The sequence below is a fragment of the Salvelinus sp. IW2-2015 genome, linkage group LG2 (genome assembly GCF_002910315.2).
Source record: "Salvelinus sp. IW2-2015 linkage group LG2, ASM291031v2, whole genome shotgun sequence".
Taxonomy (NCBI): domain Eukaryota; kingdom Metazoa; phylum Chordata; class Actinopteri; order Salmoniformes; family Salmonidae; genus Salvelinus; species Salvelinus sp. IW2-2015.
This window is the reverse complement of record NC_036839.1, coordinates 2,958,485-2,979,433: the sequence shown is the minus strand read 5'-3', so window position 1 is coordinate 2,979,433 and position 20,949 is coordinate 2,958,485. Positions and strand designations below refer to the sequence as shown.

At 41.6% G+C, this 20,949-nt stretch overlaps 2 protein-coding genes and 1 long non-coding RNA gene across 7 annotated transcripts in view; 2 read left to right on the top strand and 1 right to left on the bottom strand.

Annotated features, from left to right (window-relative positions):
• The window catches only part of LOC139028692 (uncharacterized), an 83,613-nt gene extending 73,249 nt beyond the window's left edge, over positions 1-10,364 (bottom strand). The window contains exons 1-4 of one of the 3 annotated variants that reach the window (XR_011480932.1): positions 9,772-10,364; positions 4,428-4,971; positions 2,360-4,340; positions 1,860-2,171 (exon numbers count right to left, since the gene is read on the bottom strand). This is a non-coding gene — a long non-coding RNA (uncharacterized lncRNA). Of the gene's footprint in view, positions 1-1,484; positions 2,172-2,275; positions 2,300-2,353; positions 4,341-4,427; positions 4,972-9,771 lie in introns of those variants that run through there. The other 2 variants (XR_011480931.1, XR_011480933.1) reach the window with 2 other exon arrangements.
• Positions 10,365-11,026: 662 nt separating this feature from the next.
• Positions 11,027-13,150, top strand: LOC111973284 (zinc finger and SCAN domain-containing protein 31-like). Its single transcript, XM_024000602.3, has 2 exons — positions 11,027-11,538; positions 12,668-13,150. The coding sequence occupies exons 1-2, from the start codon at positions 11,238-11,240 to the stop codon at positions 12,880-12,882; spliced, it is 516 nt and encodes a 171-aa protein (XP_023856370.1). The 5' UTR covers positions 11,027-11,237; the 3' UTR covers positions 12,883-13,150.
• Positions 13,151-15,454: 2,304 nt separating this feature from the next.
• Positions 15,455-20,949, top strand: part of LOC111973275 (zinc finger protein ZFP2-like) — an 8,451-nt gene continuing 2,956 nt past the window's right edge. The window contains exons 1-2 of one of the 3 annotated variants that reach the window (XM_070446658.1): positions 15,455-15,895; positions 15,929-16,034. In XM_070446658.1, coding sequence (XP_070302759.1) covers positions 15,707-15,895; positions 15,929-16,034 — 295 coding nt within the window. In that variant the 5' untranslated portion in view covers positions 15,455-15,706. Of the gene's footprint in view, positions 16,035-20,949 lie in introns of all 3 variants that reach the window. The other 2 variants (XM_070446660.1, XM_024000583.3) reach the window with 2 other exon arrangements.

The following is a 20,949-nucleotide window of genomic DNA, read 5'->3' as shown; positions in this document are numbered from 1 at the left end:
TAACCCCGCTGTCTGAAACACTCATCCAGCCATTCCTCTGGGTTACCCCGCTGTCTGAAACACTCATCCAGACATTCGGCTTGTTTGTCATAGTCACTATGTGTACTACAAATCCTGTGTATGCAACTGTATTGGCTGATGGGGAGGCTCTTTTTTAGGGGTGTAGGGTGGAAGCTGTCTCCGCGTAACAGGGAATTCCTGTCCGCCTGCTTCCTGTATAGGTCTGTGCTAAATCCACACCCTTAATCACTTAATCAAAATGCCCAGATAACTTGTTTCATGCTCATCAAAGGTGAGGGTGAATTTCAGATGTTCACTGCTTGTATTGATGAAGGATTGGAATCAATGAAGTTCCTCTGCTGTCCCCTGGAATAGAAGGAACACGTCATCAATGAAGCCTTTTTCAGAGCCTGATGAGGTGCTAGAATGGATTGTTAGGGCTGACAATCACGTTCTTCTCAAACAACCCCACAAACAGATTGGCAAAATTAGATGCTATTTTTAAACTACAACGACCATAATGCACTGCGTGTCTACTTGTCTTGTCTGTTTATTTTACACCTGCTATGTAAAAGAGACAGAAGAATACACAATGGTCAATGCTAACCTGGATCCTTGGGACATCCCTACCCTAAATCCTAACCTTAACCCCTACCTCAGCCATTTTAAATGTCAACTCAATCGGTTAGGGACGTCCCAAGGATGTATCTCTACCTGAAAATACATGATCTAAGTGATTGATAGTTGGTATTCAGCAGTCATAAAGCCTTATTTACTTTAATGAACTACTAAAATTGTGATTTTGTCAGACAACATAGACAGCAGCTCTACACTTTATTGACTGAATGATCCATTCATCCTTCCTCTCCTCTGAAGACCCAGTGAGGGTGGAGCTCAGTCAGAGAGCTGTTGAGGAAGGAAGGCTGAGCCAGAGAGGTGAGAGGTCACACATGGTTTAGATGGTAAATATTTATGTCCCCTGTTCATATTTATGTCCCCTGTTCATCACGTCAGCAAAGGGGAATGTGTTCCATCATCAATGTTTATTTACATTAGTGCAAATTGTCCACTGATATTGGTGTAATTTCTCACCTCTTTTGGCTGTATYAAAGTTAATTTCCCCTCAGGCACACACATTTGTTATTCGATATTATGAAGTTAATTTGTGTCAAATGTACTTTTCCCCACTCATTCACCCCATCTCTTTACATTGCTGATGCATATTCGGTGGCCATACTCAAATTCCAAACACAATGCCCATCCTGGCAGATCTAAACCTAATGCAGCACATTCTGACTTCTGTGCATCCAGACCTAATGCAACTTGGAGWGATCAGATGACAGAAGTCACATTTAGGTGCCAGGTGTAACTGAGGCTGTAGATGCTCCATATCCATTACTTTGAGTGTTTTATATAATATAACTAAATGTGTTTCTGTGTTGCAGTCAAGAAATTAATGAGAATAAGCAGAGCTGTGGGAGACCACCTCAAGCCCCTGGTAGAGCCGGGGGTGGTGTTTACCACTCCACCACGCCTTCAGCAGGCTGGAAGAGTGATACTGTTTTTCATACTAAGATGGACCAAGAGTCTGTTGATTGTTCATTGGGTTCATATGTTCAAATCAAATCAAGCTTTATTTATACAGCACATTTCAGACATGGATGCAACTCAATGGTTTCACAGGAAAAATCGATGAAAATAAATATTTAGTACACAAACATGAGGATAAAAAACAGAAGACTGACAACTGAAAGACTAATGAACACCTTAATGAAATGCAATTGATTAAAATATTAATCGGATGCAATATCCAACCCCAAAATATAAGGGGTTCTGAAAGACACTATGGGGGTGTCCACTAAAAGTTGACTAGTAACAACAACTGGGACATAAAAGACACCCATCATGAAACCCACTAAATCTGCCCAAGAAGAGGCAAACAAAAGAAAAACCCKCACAKAACTTAAAGAGAGGAAGTAAACCAAAAGGGTAGAGCAACTAAAGGTGTTGACTCTCCACATCTATCAAGACAACTGGAGCACTGGGCCAGACACTCTTAAATAGAACCTGAACCAGCTCAGGTGAAACACCTTCCCACTAACGACATGGACAAGCCAGCACAGGTGTAACACATACTGACTAACGAGGTGACACCAATCAGTGCTAACGAGCTATACGTGCTAACGAGCTATACGTGCTAAAACGAGCTATACGTGCTAACGAGCTATACCGTGCTAACGAGCTATAACATACGTGCTAACGAGCATTACGTGCCTAACGAGCTATACGTGCTAACGAGCTATACGTGCTAACGAGCTATACTGACAACGAGCACTATACGTGCTAACGAGACCTATACGTGCTAACGAGCTATACGTGCTAACGAGCTATACGTGCTAACGAGCTATACGTGCTAACGAGCTATACGTGCTAACGAGCTATACGTGCTAAAGTCCAACCTCAAAACATAAATCGAAAAACCAAAGACTGTAACACCTTAAGACAACAAATATATCCTATATTCTTGTTGGACAAGTTTGCTCACCACCAACAGAAAACAACTTCCATTTCACATTATAATCAACTACAATGCTTCACCTTCACCAATATAAACATGGTGTCTACTGGCTGTCAACAACTAAAAACAAGAAAAAACACGTATTTCTAAATAATACATCTTGGGGGAAAAACTCCACGAGCTTCTACAACTGTCGTCTTCCTAAAACTCACTAGCTTCTAGAACTTTCTTCTTCCTAAAACTCCACTAGCTTCTTGAATTGTCTTCCTAAAACTCACTAGCTTCTAGAACTCTCGTCCCCTTGGAACAAGCCCAAACAAYACTCATCWRRAATAGGAAAAACGTCCAGTCAAAATAAATTGTGATCCATGGCAATTCACTGGCTAAACGCAAAACACAAATCTTTTTAACAGCCCACCCTTGAGACAATCAGCAACCAAGTTGTCCTTACCACAGACATGTCTGATTTCAAGAGAAAACTCCTGCAATATCCATAGTAACTTTCCACCTCACTGCGGAGCTTCCCTCTCTTTTCAGGGTTCACTCAACAGGCATGTTGTTGGATCGGGGCCCAGTCCCCAATGCCATGCTCTAGTACATTTGGTTTGGCACATCTGAGAATGTTATCCTGCTTTTATAATATCAGGGTTCAATGTCAATATAACTGTCCCCAAAAAATTGTCAGTTGGTTGAATAAATAAATAATGATTACTAAATGTTACATGAATTGTAAATATGAAATATTTGATTGCATAGTCTTATTTTCAACATCTTTTCAATTACATTTTGCTAGGTGGGATAGCCCCAATGTCAAAACACAGTTTTAATGTGTCCAAATCAATAAACAATATGCAGAAACAGTTTGGTATAAATTGAAAACCTAAACATAACATGTGCTATTTACATCTGCCACAATAATCATATATATATATATATTTTTAAACAAGCAGCTTATAAACTGCACAAGCACCAAAAACGCTGTTGTTTTGACAAGTAGCAATAAATCACTGATATCGATTATGGGGAAATCAGGTTGTACATGATGTTGAAACGAACACAACTAAAAAAACAAATGGAAATGGGAGATATCTTTCACCTCACTGGTTAGAGGACAACCTGCAGAAGACAGTCAGCTACAATTTGGAGTGATGCATTTAAATGTAGGGGTTGCTAAACAAAGGAACGCAACACTTATTTGTCTTCACTCATCTTGTAGAAAACAGCTAGCTACATTTTGAAGTGTTGCATTTTGATTCAAGTGGGTCACCAACGTGATAAGTGTAACAACTCTTTTTTTGTTAGTACATTTTTGTTAAATCACATAAATAGTACTCTTCCATTTCAGAGCCTGGARTTTCTCCGAGGCTAATATCCATATCATGCTGAAATCAATTGATAAGGGGGCAAATGTTTAGGCTTCTACATTGTGACATTATTAAAATACTCCTACTACAATGTTAAAACATTCTACATTGTGACGTTAATTCATTGATATCATGAAACAACTCCTTCATGTGTGTATTTTCTGATGTTTGATCAGAGATCTTTTATCAGATTATCTCTGGTCACAGCTATGGGATTTSTCTCCTGTGTGTGTCCTCTGGTGTCGAGTCAGCTGCCCAGATCGCCCAAAATTCTTCCCACATTGATCACAGCTAAATGGTTTCTCTCCTGTGTGTGTTCTCTGGTGCACTGTCAGATCGCTAGATTGACCAAAACTCTTCCCACATTGATCACAGCTATAGGGTTTCTCTCCTGTGTGTGTTCTCTGGTGTAGAGTCAGATTGCTAGATGCAGTAAAACTCTTCCCACATTGTTCACACTTATAGGGTTTCTCTCCTGTGTATGTGTTTCTCTGTGCACTGTCAGAATCGCTAGATTGACCCAAAACTCTTCCCACATTGACCACACTATAAGGTTTCTCTCCTGTGTGTGTTCTCTGGTGTAGGGTCAGATTGCTAGAATCAGTAAATCTTCTTCCCACATTGTTCACAGCTATAGGGTTTCTCTCCTGTGTGTATTCTCGGTGCACTGTCAGATAGCTAGATTGACCAAAAACTCTTCCCACATGACCACAGCTATAAGGTTTCTCTCCTGTGTGTGTTCTTGGTGTACAATCAGATAGCTAGATGTAGTGAAACTCTTTCCACATTGATCACAGCTATAAGGTTTCTCTCCTGTGTGTTTCTCTGGTGTGATATCAGGCTGGTTGACCTAGTAAAACTCATCCCGCATTGAGTACAGCTAAAAGATTTCTCTCCTGTTGGATTGTCTGATGAATTGAATGCCTGATGAGGTGAATCTCTTCCCATAGTCAGAGCAGGTGAGTTCTCTTCCCAGTGGATCTCTGCAGGTGTTTCTTGAGGTGTTCTGATCTGGAGAGACTCTTCTCTGCCTCTTCAGCATCATGAGGTTGTTGAGGCTCCCCAGAGGATCCACAATAGTCACGTCTCCTCCTGTGTTAACAACAAGTCCGACAGATGGTTAAAGGCCCACAACAGCGGAATCCACTGTAAAAGGTGATGCCAACAGCGTAGCCATGACGTTGTACAACAATTGACGTCTGTAATGAATGTAAAGATTATTTGTCTTAAAATGAGCAAGAAAGTCATATTTTAGGAGTAACATCGATGATTGTAAGCTAGAATAAGTTATTCATGTTGTTGAAACTAAGCAGTGTGCCAGTTTCTATATATGTCTCCAATATAGGTCCCTTCTTGTGTTTAATAAAATTGCGGCACGAGGGCGATGCTCATGCAATTTGGTTGTAGAAACTCCTCCCTGCTAATGAGGAAAGCGATAGTTATGGATGTAGTATATCTGCCTGGAGCAAAAATGGTGAGCAAAGATTTTAGTTTTTCACAATGTATTCTGAATGTGAATGAGGGAAAKCTCAGGGGAGTAACCTCCATTTCCAGGTTGCTTATGAGTGTATTTCACATTACTCTGGATTATAATTGTAAGGCTCGTTTGAATGTCCTGCTTAATATGTTTGTGTCATCCTCGCAAATCAACTGCTTTAAACGTTAAAAAAATGTAAAACAGTAAAATGCTCTTTGGCTAGCTTTTCCATCAGCCTGACAATGAGGGTTTGTAAACTAAGTGTTTTCCAAATTGGCCAATAACTTCACCTAACAATAACATAGACCTACTGTAGGACCCATAACTTCACCTAACAACAAATATACCTATGTCGTGATGTTTCATTTGACTGGCATTCAGAAAATTATTTCCTGGATCAGCTGATGATAGTTGAACATGTGACTAACTAAACAGCTACAGTATTAAGAATTATGTGTAATTATTTAAGAACTGCGTTAATTTTTTTATTCATTTTATTTTACCTTTGTTTAACCAGGTAGGCAAGTTGAGAACAAGTTCTCATTTACAACTGCGACCTGGCCAAGATAAAGCAAAGCAGCTCGACACATACAACACATGGAGTAAAACAAACATACAGTCAATAATACAGTACAAAAACAAGTCTATATACAATGTGAGCACATTAGGTGAGATAAGGGAGGTAAAGGCAATAAAAAGGCGACGGTGGCGAAGTAAATAGAATATAGCAATTAAAAACACTGGAATTGTAGATTTGCAGTAGGTGAATGTGCAAAGTAGAAATACTGGGTTAAATAAATAAATGACAGTATTAATTTGGMTGTTGTCAATCAACTTAAGATGACTCAGTTAAAACCATTMGATTTAGCAAACTGAAATTATTTAGGATTTCTGTGCCCACAAAAACTGTTTTCCCAGCGTAACATAAGCCACTAAATGTTACGTAGTTCGAGTGCATTTCAGAGATCTGAATACAAAAAAACGGTTAGACAGCAAGATCCAGTATTTAAGTTGAAGTTCATCATATGACAAGTGTAACGTTATGACTATAACTATTGTTCCCTGAAGGAGGGAAACTAGGTACAACATACTATTAAATCCACGCCTCGCWGGAAGCCCCACCTTCCACAGGTGGATGAGCATGTGGCTTGGACTTATTCCTTAAATTTAATACCGCTCTTCACCAACCCAGGAAGGGGTGGGGCCAAACAGATGTTGTACCTCGTTTCTTTCCTTCAGGGAACAGTAATTATAGTCATAAAGTTACACTCCCTTTCAGTCGTTCAACTTCGGTACAACATACTATGGGGAAATTGAATCATTCCCCATGCCGACCCAAACGGATACTAAATGAAACCGGCCCCTGGCAGACCACCCAGACCGTGCAAGATGGCGCTGACAGAGATGGCTTCAGGTCCTTAGAAAACTATGCAGTTATTTGTTGTTTTATGTATTATGATTATTATTATCATCACAGGAGAGGCAGACTGAGCAGCCTACTGGTTAGACTTAGAACGCGAGCACACCATCCACCGCTTCCGAGCATATTACTCGCCAATGTCCAATCTCTAGACAACAAGGTGGACAAAATTAGGGCACGAGTTGCCTTCCAGAGAGACATCAGKGATTGTAACATTCCCTGTTTCACGGAAATATGGCTCATTCGGTATACGTTGTCAGAGTTGGTACAGCCACCCGGTTTCTTCATGCATTGCGCSGACAGAAACAAACAGTTCTCTGGCAAGAAGAAGGGAGGGGGTTATGCCTTATGATTAACGACTCGTGGTGTCACAGGAACTCAAGTCCTTTTGTTCACCGGACCTTGAATTCCTTACAATCAAATGCCGACCGCATTATCTACCAAGAGAATTCTCTTCAATTATAGTATGTCCCCCCCAAGCAGATACATCGACGGCCCTGAAAGAACTTCTCTGGACTATGTAAACTGGAAACCATACATCCCGAGGCTGCATTTATTGTAGCTGGGGATTTTAACAAAGCTAACCTGAGAAGAAGCCTTTCTAAATCCCATCATCATATCAACTGCGCGACTCGAGCTGATAGCATTCTGGATCACTGCTACTCGACGTTCCGCGATGCATAGAAAGCCCTCCCCCAACCTGCCTTTGGCAAATCTGACCATGACTCCCTTTTGTTTCTCCCAGTCTATAGACAGAAACTAAAACAGGAAACGCTGGTCTATTCAACGCTGGTCTGACCAATCGGATTCCARGCTTCAAGATTGTTTCGATCACGTGTACTGATATGTTCCGGATAGCCTCAGACAACAACATTGATGTAAACGCTGACTCGGTGAGCGAGTTTATTAGCAATCAGAGATGTCGTACCCACGGTGAATATTAAAACGTTTCCTAACCAGAAACCGTGGATTGATGGCAGCATTCGAGCAAAACTGAGAGCACAAACCACCGCTTTTAACCATGGCAAGGCGACCGGAAACATAACCGAATACAAKCACTGCAGCTATTCCCTCCGCAAGGCAATCAAACAAGCAAAGAGTCAGTATAGGGACAAAGTAGAGTCGCAATTCAACGGCTCAAACACAAGACGTATGTGGCAGGGTCTACAGTCAATCACGGATTACAAAAAGAAAACCAGCCCCGTCGCAGACACCGACGTCTTGCTACCAGACAAATTAAACAACTTCTTTGCTCGCTTTGAGGACAATACAGTGCCACCGACACGGCCCGCTACCTACCATAGACTGTGGGCTCTCCTTTCAGGCTGACCCAGTTGATAGTTGATACAAATGTTTCAAGTTCGTTGTAGACAGGCCATGTGCAGCCAATGTGATTTCTAGGATATTTATTTTTATCAGGATATTTTCTACCTGCTGGCTGCAATGTTTTTATTTGTTGCCTTTATGTAGGATATTTTTTACATAGTTGGCAATGGCAATAAAAGTTACTTTTAGATTTGTATAATTTTTTTATGTAGATTTAGAATGTAGATTAATCACAGACAATGATTTTGAGATACTATTATAAATTAAATTCAACTGTTACACGAAAATGTGCATATGAAAATCATAACTGGCACGCAGATTGMTAGAAATTGTCAGATAAATTGGCACTCCAAATCGAAAAGGTTGCCGACTGCTGGTGTAGTCTATTACTGAAATCTTCAGTGGCATAACGGCAGAATTTACGAAGTCCAGCAGCGGGAGGAGGGGGGTGGGGTTTCCTTCTAGTTAGGTTTTGGGGCTCTCGAGTGGCGCAGCGGACACTACATCTCAGTGCTTGAGGTGTCACTACAGACACCCTGGTTCAAATCCAGGCTGTATCACAACCGGCCGTGATTGGGAGTCCCATAGGGCGGCGCACAATTGGCCCAGCGTCGTCCGGGGTAGGCAGTCATTGRAAATAAGAATTTGTTCTTAACTGACTTGCCTAGTTAAATAAAGGTTACATTTAAATAAACAAAAAATTGTGTTTTATGACATACCATTTTTTACAAATCCGTCAAGTCACCAACTTTGAGAAGGGTTTAAAACAAAGGTTTCAAACCAATTCATAAATGTAATAGAATCTAGGTATGTTAAGCCTTTAATGTATCGGCATGAGAAAAAATTGGCTGAATATTATACAATGACTTATCAACAGCTGTAACAATTTGACCCCCACAGGAAATCTTCACTGGTAATTCTAGAATATACTATATAGCCTCAAAATCTGTTTAAAACGATAATTTTGACCTCATGGATGGCCAGTCTTTGTATTCATAGTGTAGTGAATGCAGGGGGTAGCCCTGAGCTGAACTCAAACCTGGGTCCAGCGACTGTCAAGCCAACACCTTATAACTGTTACGCCAAGATGTCTGAACTTCTTGAWGAGGTTGCTAGGTTTTGGATTAAGGTTACTACAATAGCTTTCTCTAGGAATTTGAGTGGTTACATTTCTCCTTCCCCCATCTGTTTACCAAACTAAGTCTCTGTGCAGCCATTTTGTTGCTGTTTAAAAACTAGGTTGCCCCTTTAAAAACCCACACACCAATCAACCAACCAATCTGCAGTTAAAACATTTTCTTGGTAATAAAATGATGATGATGGGGTTGGAGAAATGTAACTACTTTCAAATTCATAGACAGACCTATGGATGCAAGGACTGACCATCCATGATATCAACATTATAGTTTTAACCATGTTGAMGCTATACAGTYTTGATTTACATTGTTTTTAAACATTGGGAGTAATAAAAGCTTATTTAGGTTTCTGATGGGGTACAGCAGTTGAACTAAGCTCATGAGGCATGTGTTATATTCTTCAAGAATCAATGGCTATAAATAAATCATTTAAAGTCCAAATATAGATGTAGCAATTGCAGACTTCCCCTTTAACACCAAACATCAGTTCAACAACTGCAGAGTTTGTGCCTTTGTTTTTAAGACAGTACTTACTAGTGTTAATCAGGGAACGGTTTCTCAAAACCATCTTACTGCTAAGTTCATCGTTGGATGCCTTAAGATGCGTTTGAGAAACAGGGCCCAGAAATCCAGTTTCCTCCTTTTTGGATGTGACAGTCTCCCCCTCCTCCTCTTTCACTCTGAACGCATCTTCCTCTTCTTTCACTGAAACGTCTTTCTCTTCTTCTTTCATTGTAACAGCCTCACCCTCTACTTGTTTTACTGAGACATCCTCTTCTTCCTCCTCTTCTTTCACAACAACGTTGAGCCAAAGACCCTCTTTCTCCGTCCAGCAGACCTCTTCTTTAATAGGAGAGTGGCTTAGTGAGCTCATGGTCGGAGATGTTAGCTAGCTAGGCTAATGCTAACTTAACCAGCCCGCTAGCTGATTAACAACAACAACACCGTAAATATGAAATGACTACGGATAACTAACTAGACGACAGAAGTGGGATTAATACACAGTTGCTAATATACACGACAGCGTCTAAAGACATTTATTGGTTCGGCTATTTTGGCTAGCAAGCTACCGAGGTGGCTGACTGTTGCTGCTGTTGAAAGAAGCGTTCCGTCCACTAAATTATACGTCACACTAACAGCATTGCCTTAAAGCCCCACACCAGACCTCGTCTGTTCATTATATACAGCTACATTATGTATTGTTACACCATGTAAGAGCAGTATAGACCTAGTCTGTATTGTTACACCATGTAGGAGCAGTATAGACCTAGTCTGTTCATTATATACATCTACATGATGTATTCTTACACCATGTAGGAGCAGTATAGACATTGTCTGTTCATTATATACATCTACATGATGTATTGTTACACCATGTAGGAGCAGTATAGACATTGTCTGTTCATTATATACATCTACATGATGTATTGTTACACCATGTAGGAGCAGTATAGACCTAGTCTGTTCATTATATACATCTACATGATGTATTGTGACGTCGCTGCTTATTTATCATTATCTGAAAATTTGAKTGAATTAATCAGAAACTTCCTTAAAAATGCAGCTGTCAAGTTGATGTAAAGTTTGATTCTCACTGAATAAGATCTGCACTAATCAACACATGCATCTATCTGATAGTCTCAATGTAATATTATTATTTAATAATAAAACATTTAAAACGATTTGTTTGGAAAAACATAACTTTGTCCTCAACTGCGTCGGCACGCGTGTCTGCAGTTGGCGATGTGCGGTCTTTCAGGCGACGCTGCTAGTGTGACGTATAATCTAGTGGACTAAACACTTCAACAATAACAGCGAGTCATCCACCTCGGTAGCCAACATAGCTGAAAGGTTCAAGCTGTTTAGACTGTTTCGGTGTATATAAGCCACTTTGTTTTAAACACACTTCTGTTGGCTTATGCCGTTTAGCTAGTTACCCCCTTTAATTCCAAATTTACCTTGCTAGTAGCTAGCTGGATAGCTAACAAACCCGACCATGAGCTCACGAAGCTGCTCCCCTCCTGCTAAAGAAGAGGCGGTCTGCTGGACGGAGAAAGAAGCTCTGGGGCTGAACATTCTCGTGGAAGAGGAGGATGTCACAGTAAAACAAGAAGTAGAGGGTGAGGCTGTTACAGTGAAAGAAGAAGAGAAAGACGTTACCGTTAAAGAAGAGGAAGATTCGTTCAGAGTGAAAGAGGAGGAGGGTGTTACAGTAAAAGAAGAGGTAGAGGAACAGGAGAAGATAACTGTCACATCGAAGGAGGAGGAGGAGGCGACTAGGGATCTTATTAACAACAGTAAGTACTATCTTGGAAACGGGCACAAACTGTCTGCAGTTATTGAACTGGTGCAGGTTTAAAACTGTAAGTCCTACTCTTTATAATTTTGTTTATAATGTCGGAATTGATGAAGCTACACTGTAACGTGTGTATACCATCAAAGAGTGGGCCACCAACAAAACACATTAATCATGCATTGAATATATTATTTTAGTTAAATACTGTAGTCCACAATATCTATTATTATAGTGGTRTCTACAGCCTAAAAACTTCCCTAATAAATCAGACTTGTCATCAAATGTTTGTGGTTGCTTACACATTTTACAGATGTTATCAGAGGTGCAGCAAAATGCTTACGTTTCTAGCTCCAACAGTGCAGTAATACCTACCAATACAGATCAATGCACACACAAATCCCCAAAATAACAAGAAAGAAATTAATAAATGTTAGAACGATGTCAGACTCCGGAATATAAATATTTAAGCAGAGCCTCCCAAGTGGCCAGCGGTCAAAGGCACTGCATCTCAGTGCAAGTCCCTGGTTCTAATCCAGGTGTTTCCTCTGACACATTGGTGTGGCTGGCTTCCGGGTTAAGCGAGCAGTGTGTCAAGAAGTGCAGTGCGGCTTGGCAGGGTCGTGTTTCAGCAGTGTGTCAGGAAGTGCAGTGCGGCTTGGCAGGGTCGTGTTTCAGCAGTGTGTCAGGAAGTGCAGTGCGGCTTGGCAGGGTTGTGTTTCAGCAGTGTGTCAGGAAGTGCAGTGCGGCTTGGCAGGGTCGTGTTTCGGAGGACGCATGGCTATTGACCTTCGCCTCTCCCCCGAGTCCGTAGAGGAGTTGCAATTGGATATCACAAAAMTGGTGAGAAAAAATATATATAATACACTGGTACTGAAATTAGATTTTTCGATCACCTGACAGATGTGTAAAACCATGTAAACACCTGCAAGACTTCGGTTAGAAGTGAATCACCTGCCTGGACATCCTAAGAAGCACACAGAGACCTGCATTTTGAAGTCGGTTTAATAATACTTGTGAAAACTGACTTCAGGTGATTGAGGGATCTAGTCTAGATTAAACYTCATAGTTTTATCATGTGGAGGTTTCATTCGGGTCTTTGTTTAATTAAATAATCTGTTTGTCTTTGACAGGAGAGAGACCAGACTCTCCTTCTGACAGCAGGAAGAGTCCTTCAGGGGAACCAGACCCTGAGACGCACAAACCAGCAGGGCGACATCACTGCTCCCAGTGTGGAAAGAGTTTTACTCAGTTAGGGAGCCTGAAAACACACAAGAGAATACACGCTGGAGAGAAGCCTTACCACTGCTCCTTTGTGTGTCCTCTCATGCTGGTTCAGGTTTCCTAACTGGGCAAAACGAGTTTTAGGTGGTTAGGGAGCGTGGAAATGCATTAGAGGACACACACAGGAGAAAAGCCTGTCCAATGTTCCCATTGTGGAAAGCATTTTGCCCAGTTAGGAAACCTGAACCAGCATGAGAGGACGCACCACTGGTTAAGGTACCTGAAAGAGCATGAAAGAATACATACAAATACACAGGAGGAGAAGACATACCACTGCTCTCATTGTGGAAAGACATTTTCCCAGTCAGAGGACCTGAAAACACATGAGAGAATAGAGAGGCTGTGTTCTGACTTGTGTTTTTGACTGAGAATTTGTGTTTTTGTTTGGGCTGTCAGACTTGAGAACTTTTTGTAATGTTAGTGCACAAATATTTGTTTTATTGCGATTAATCCATTGTCTGAAAGGGTTAAAAATACACTGAAAACATCTAAAATACATACTGTATACCACTCAAATCTACAATGCCATGTAAAAACAAGATGACATTGTAATGTTTTTATAATGGTATAAACTGCATTTATTTTTGCTGGACCCCAGGAAGAGCAGCTGCTCCCTTGGCAGGAACTAATGGGGATCCATAATAAATCCCAGGAAGAGTAGCTGCTCCCTTGGCAGGAACTAATGGGGATCCATAATAAACCCCAGGAAGAGTAGCTGCTGCCTTGGCAGGAACTAATGGGGATCCATANCAGGAACTAATGGGGATCCATAGTAAACCCCAGGAAGAGTAGCTGCTGCCTTGGCAGGAAGTAATGGGGATCCATAATAACCCCCAGGAAGAGTAGCTGCTGGCTTGACAGGAACTAATGGGGATCCATAATAAATACAAATACTTTATCAATATATTTGTCTCTCTTTACTCTTGGATTCAAAAATGCTAATTAGCATCAAAGGAGACAACATACAAGACTACAAATCCCTGCAAGCTCCTGCATGTCATCTCTACCCGACACCTTTCACAGAACAGTTCACAGAATTGGCCATTGAAATACATTTTGACAATTTAATCATTGCTACATTAAGGCCTGATTGGTGGAGTGCTGCAGAGATGGTTGTCCTTCTGGAAGGTTCTCCCATCTCCACAGAGGAACTGGAGCTCTGTCAGAGTGAACATCGGGTTCTTGTTCACCTCCCTGACCAAGGCCCTTCTACCAGTTTGGCCGGGCGGCCAGCTCTAGGAAGAGTCTTGGTGGTTCCAAACTTCTTCCATTTCAGAACGATTGAGGCCACTGTGTTCTTGGGGACCTTCAATGCTGAAGAAATGTGTTGGTGCTTTTCCGCAGATCTGTGCCTCGACACTATCCTGTCTCAGAGCTCTATGCACAATTCCTTTGACCTCATGGCTTGGTTTTTGCTCTGACATGCACTGTAAACTGTGGGACCTTATATAGACAGGTGTGTGCCATTCCAAATCATGTCTAATCAATTGAATTTACCACAAGTGGTCTCCAATCAAGTTGTAGAAACATCTCTAGGATGATCAATGGAATCAGGATTTATCTGAGCTCAATTTCGAGTCTCAGCAAAGGGTCTGAATACTTAAGTAAATACATTTGCAAAAATTAAAATAAAATAAAAGTTTTTGGTTTGTCATTATGGGGTGTTGTATGTAGATTGATGAGGGGGAAAATGATTCAATTTTAGAATAAGGCTGTAACGTAACAAAATGTGGGAAAAATGAAAGGGTCTGAATACTTAACGAATGGACTGTATACCACTGGCTGAGTTTTATACCTCTGGCAGAATTCTCTACTGCTGGCAGTTTTCTACCATTGGCAGTTATGTACACAGTCACGTGATACGTGGTATATAAGTCCAATCTTAGGAGAGTACATGGGAGGCACTATACTGTGTATCTGCAGGTGTCTATCTGGTCAAAACCACTGATACAGGTGCCCCTCCACCCTCTGGTGGGATTGATCATGTCTACAGAGAAACCTAGATTCAAATACTTKGATTTATGTGTATTGGGTGTATGTTGTGAAATTGTTAGATATTACTTGTTAGATATTACTGCACTGTCGGAGCTAGAACCACAAGCATTTCGCTACACCTGCAATAATATCTGCTAAACATGTGTATGTCACCAATAAAATGTGATTTGATTTTGATTTGAAATAAACATCCTATTTATCAAAGGTGCTTTTGGTTGGGGTGAAAATGACTCCAAGGGATTTTAATTTGTTAAATGTCCATATTGATACAGAAACACTAAACCGTGATTTAGATTTATTAAGAACAAGTTGATTGACAAAGTCATGAAAAATTGGAAGAATTGAACAAACCACATTTAGGCTATGATAAAAGATATGCCTCTGSGGTCAAAATTATCCATGTCAGAAGTATGGTTCAATGCAAATATGTAGTGAGTGTAAAGTTTGTTTTTAAATTATCACTCATTAAAACGAATCAATCAACACATGCTTCTTTTTGAACGACTTAATATAATATTACACTTTTATGAAATAAATGAAATATATACTTTTGGTTCCTCAACTGCGTTGCCCACTCCAGTCAGCAGATGGCGATGTGCGTATTTTAGGTTCAGGCGATGCTGCCAGTGTGACGTATAATCTAGTGGACGGGACGCTCCTTCAACACAATCTAGTCAGACACCRCGGTAGCTTTCTAGCAAACATAGCTATAACATTCACGCTCTTTACACTGTTTTGGTGTATATTAGTCGCTGTGTATTAAACACACTTATGTTTTATGCACTTGTTGGCCCATTTAATTATATATTTACGTTGTTTGTCAGCTAGCTTGTTTYCTAAATTAGCTTAGAACTAGGCTAGTCGCTAATGCTAGCTAGCGAACATCTCCGACCATGAGTTCACTAAGCCACTCTCCTCCTGCTAAAGAAGAGGGGGTCTGCTGGACGGAGAAAGAAGCTCTTGTGAAAGAGGAGGAGGAAGAGCAGGCTGTTACAATACAAAAAGAAGTAGAGGGTGAGGCTGTTACAGTGAAAGAAGAAGAGAAAGACGTTACAGTGAAGGAAGAGGAAGACGGGTTCAGAGTGAAAGAGGAAGATGTTACAGTAAAAGAAGAGGAGAAAGAGGAGGATGCAGTTTTTGGAGTGAAAGAGGAGGAGGGGGAGATCACTGTCACATTGAAAGAGGAGGAAGAAGAGGAGGTTGGAGATCTGTTTAACACCAGTAAGTACCGTCTCTGCAGTCGTTGAACCAATATGCAGTAAAGGGGTTCTACACTTTAATGTTGTTCTGTAGTAATGGCTGAAGCTACACTGTAACGTGTAGAACATCAAGAGTGGACCATCAACAAAACGTTAACAATTGATCAAATGCGTCCAATGACAATGCCTGAAATACTGTAGACCTCAATAGCTCCTGTTAGCTTAGCCCAAGATGTACTATTAAAGGGGCAATCAGCAGTTGTTACATCCATTTTGGGACTTATACATTAATGATATGTACCCATCTMTTTCTTGAAGAATTTACTTATAAATGCCTGTATTTGTCAATATTTGTCAGTAAATATAAACAAACACTGTGTAAAAGGAGCAAGCAGGTTGATTTTCTCTTTCGTTTTGAGCCCACGGCAAGAAGGCACCAGAGCCTACCGTGCTAACGGGTTCCCACTAGATAACACAACCACACAGTGCATGAGGAGTGGCTAACGTTTGCCAGTTTGAGCTAGCGTACAAACTCAGTAGCACAGAGTAGATCCTCCATATGATGTTGAGAAATAGTGCATTGTGGGTAGTGTAGAAGACCCCTCTTTTACGCTGCTGCTACACTCTGTTTATTATCTATGAGTCACTTTAACTACCTACATGTACATATTACCTCAATTACCTCGCGTAACCGTTGCCCCCGCAGATTGACTCTGTACCGGTTCTCCCTGTATATAGCCTTGCTATTGTTATTTTACTGCTGCTGTTTAATTATTTGTTACTTTTATTTAGAAATGTTTACTTAACCCTTATTTTTCTTAACTTCTTAAAGCATTGTTGGTTAAGGGCTTCTAAGTAAGCAGTTCACTGTAACGCATGTGACAAATACAATTGTATTTGATTTGATATCCAGAAATAAGTTAAAGAAATATGTAATAACGCAAAAACATAACTGTTTGTACTTATAGGTAACCAGATCGTGACTACAACTAGCTTACTAAGTCTTTAACCACACTGTGTTGTTACACTGGTGAGTAAAAACTCATGCTTCCTACACTTTAACTTTTTGTCTGAAATGCTGTTGGTGTGACGTATAATCTAGTAGACGGGACACTTCTTTCAACAGCAGCAACAGTTACYGGCTGACATTGCAAAATATATTTTGAAATCTATGATATTCAATTATTGCACCCATACTGCTRGCGCGCACCAATGAGCGTCTGTGTTGCCACGGGCTAAAATAGAAGTCAATTATTTTTGTGACGCAGATTGCGCTGCAAGTCCTGCCTCTCCCATCTCCTCATTGGTTTATAGAAGCAGGTACCCACGTGCCATCTCCTCATTTGTTATACCCACGTGGGTGACTGAAAGACGAACGAGGTCAGTGGTGGTAATGCACCTAATTTATGAAAGTTGCCAATCGCAATATAAAGTCAAGAGAAGAAAAAGCCTGGAAGGAAGAGAGATGACTAGAAACGATTCGGTTGACCGTTTTATGTGCGGATTAATTGGCAGAGTTGAGGACTTTGTGCATTTCAGGTAAAATAACAACTCAATGTTCATATCCCAGGACAAATTAGCGAGCTAAATTGCCATAAATGCTTTTCGACCTGTCACCAAATTAATATAATTGGTTGAGTTTGTTTTGATATTTTAACCTGCGTGTCGTGATCGCGTTTAAAAATATTTAGATAATTATAAAATACATTTATGCACGATGGCGCAGCCYGTTTGGGTTCCGTTTTAGTCAGCCACCTCCGTAGCTTGCTAGCCAAAATTGCCAAAACAATAAAGCATTTTTTTTCACCCCAATTTCGTGGTATCCAATTGGTCCACCACCTAATTACGCATATAGAAGTAAGACTAGTGCAGTGTCGAGTGGTCTTGTCTCATCGCTGCAACTCCCGTACGGACTTGGGAGAGGCGAAGGTCGAGAGCCATGCATCCTCCGAAACACAARCRGCACTGCTTCTTGACACAATGCCCATCCAACCCGGAAGCTAGCTGCACCAATGTGTCGGAGGAAACACCGTACACCTGGAACCGTGTCAGCGTGCACTGCGCCCGGCCTGCCACAGGAGTCGCTAGTGCGCGATGAGACAAGGATATTCCTGCCGGCCAAACCTTCCCTAACCCGGACGACTTGTGTGCTGCCCCATGGGCCTCTCGGTCGCGACAGAGTCTGGACTCGAACCCAGAATCTCTAGTGGCACAGCTAGCACTGCGATGCAGTGCCTTAGACCACTGCGCCACTCGGGAGGCTCGTAAAATAAAGCTCTTTAGACGCTTTCGTGTATATTAGCCACTGTGTTTTAAACCCTTCTCAAAGTTGGTGCCTTGACGGATTTGTAAAAAACGGTTTGTCAAAAAACACTTATTTATTTAAATGTAACCTTTATTTAACTAGGCAAGTCAGTTAAGAACAAATTCTTATTTACAATGACGGCCTACCCCGGACGACGCTGGGCCAATTGTGCACCGCCATATGGGACTCCCAATCATGGCCGGTTGTAATACAGCCTGGATTCGAACCAGGGTGTCTGCAGTGACGCCTCAAGCACCGAGATGCAGTGTCTTAGACCGCTYCGCCACTCGGGAGCCCCAAAATCATGTTCTAGTGCTGTCCCCAACTAAAATAATTCTTGGTCAACCAAGAGTCATCTGTTCTTTCTACCAATCGCCCCGTGTTTTAATAAAATCAACTATATGTATGTACGTAACTTGTCTGATGCTTTAAGCACGCTGTTTGATTAAATAATTAAGATACACAAATGACTAGGCCAGTCATCAAGATAACCTGCAGAGGAGCCGGTCGTCAACGTAACTGACCAGAGGGAGCCGGTCGTCAACGTAACGTGACCAGAGGGAGCCGTCGTCAACGTAACCTGACCAGAGGGAGCCGGTCGTCAACGAAACCTGACAGAGGGAGCCGGTCGTCAACGAAACCTGACCAGAGGGAGCCGGTCGTCAACGAAAACCTGACCAGAGGGAGCCGGTCGTCAACGAAACTGACCAGAGGAGCCGGTCGTCACCGAAACTGACCAGAGGGGAGCCGGTCGTCAACGAAACCTGACCAGAGGGAGCCGGTCGTCAACGAAAACCTGACCAGAGGGAGCCGGTCGTCAACGAAACCTGACCAGAGGGAGCCGGTCGTCAAACGAAACCTGACCAGAGGGAGCGGTCGTCAACGAAACCTGACCAGAGGGAGCCGGTCGTCAACCGAAACCTGACCAGAGGGAGCGGTCGTCAACGAAACCTGACCAGAGGGAGCCGTCGTCAACGAAACGACGCAGAGGGAGCCGGTCGTCAACGAAACCTGACCAGAGGGAGCCGGTCGTCCGCTGCTGGACTTTGTAAATTCTGCCGTTCTGCTTCTTCAGTAATAGACTAATAGACTACAGATCTAGTAATAGACTACATCAGCAGTCGGCAACCTTTTCCAATTTATCTGACCATTTCTACCAATCTGTGTGCCAGTTATGATTTTCATATGCACATTTTCGTGGAACAGTTTCATTTAATTTATAATAGTATCTCAAAATTATTGTCTGTGATTAATCTACATTCTATCTAAATCTAAATGAAAATTATACAAGTCTAAAAGTAACTTTTATTGCCATTGCCAACTATGTAAAAATAGCCTACATAAAGCCAACAAATAAAAACATTGCAGTCTGCAGGTAGAAAATATCCTATAAATCACATTTGCTGCACATGACCTGTCTACAACGATCTTTAAACATTGTATCAACTATCAACTGGGTCCTCCGAAACTTGCAACATTGTATAAAATATTCTAGGCCCTCAGTTTCCCGGTCGGCTATTTGTGCAAGGGATAAGAAGTAATCAGGTATTTTAAGACATTTCCACTGGATCAGAGCATTACATTTTTCCTTTTTATGCCGAGTGGTTATCGAAAGGGCGAGAGCTGTAAATATACGAAAATACTTTGAGGAACTATTGTCATTCGCAATTGATTTTGATTAGACTTTGTTTACTTGCTGTTTGAGGTGAAGAAAAATGTATTTGAGAAGCTCCACAACTCATTAGTGGTGGTGTGTTAACGAACCTCCAAACGAGCTTCAATGCCGTACAACACTCCTTCCGTGGCCTCCAACTGCTCTTAATCGCTAGTAAAACTAAATGCATGCTCTTCAACCGATCGCTGCCCGCACCCCCCCGTCTAGCATCACTACTCTGGACGGTTCTGACTTAGGTATTTATAGTTGTCGACATATTCTAGGTGTCTGGTTAGACTGTAAACTCTACTTCCAGACTCATATTAAGCATTTCCAATCCAAAATTAAATCTAGAATCAGCTTCCTATTTCGCAACAAAGCCGCCTTCACTCGCGCTGCCAAACATACCCTCGTAAAACTGACTATCCTACCGATCCTTGACTTCAGTGATGTCATTTTCAAAATAGCCTCCAACACTCTACTCAGCAAACTGGATGCAGTCTATCACAGTGCAATCCGTTTTGTCACCAAAGCCCCATATACCACCCACCACTGCGACCTGTATGCTCTCGTCGGCTGGCCCTCGCTACATATTCGTTGCCAAACCCACTGGCTCCAGGTCATCTATAAGTCTTTGCTAGGCTGCCTTCACTCAGCTCACTGGTCACCATAGCAACACCCACCCATAGCACACGCTCCAGGAGGTATATCTCACTGGTCATCCCCAAAGCCAACACCTTCTTTGGCCGCCTTTCCTTCCAGTTCTCTGCTGCCAATGACTGGAACGAATTGCAAAAATCGCTGAAGTTGGAYACTTATATCTCCCTCACTAACTTTAAGCATCAGCTATCTGAGCAGCTTACCGATCGCTGCAGCTGTACACAGACCATCTGTAAATAGCCCATCTGTTAATAGCCCAACTGCCTACCTCATCCCCATGTTTTTATTTACTTTTTTTGCTCTTTTGCACACCAGTAT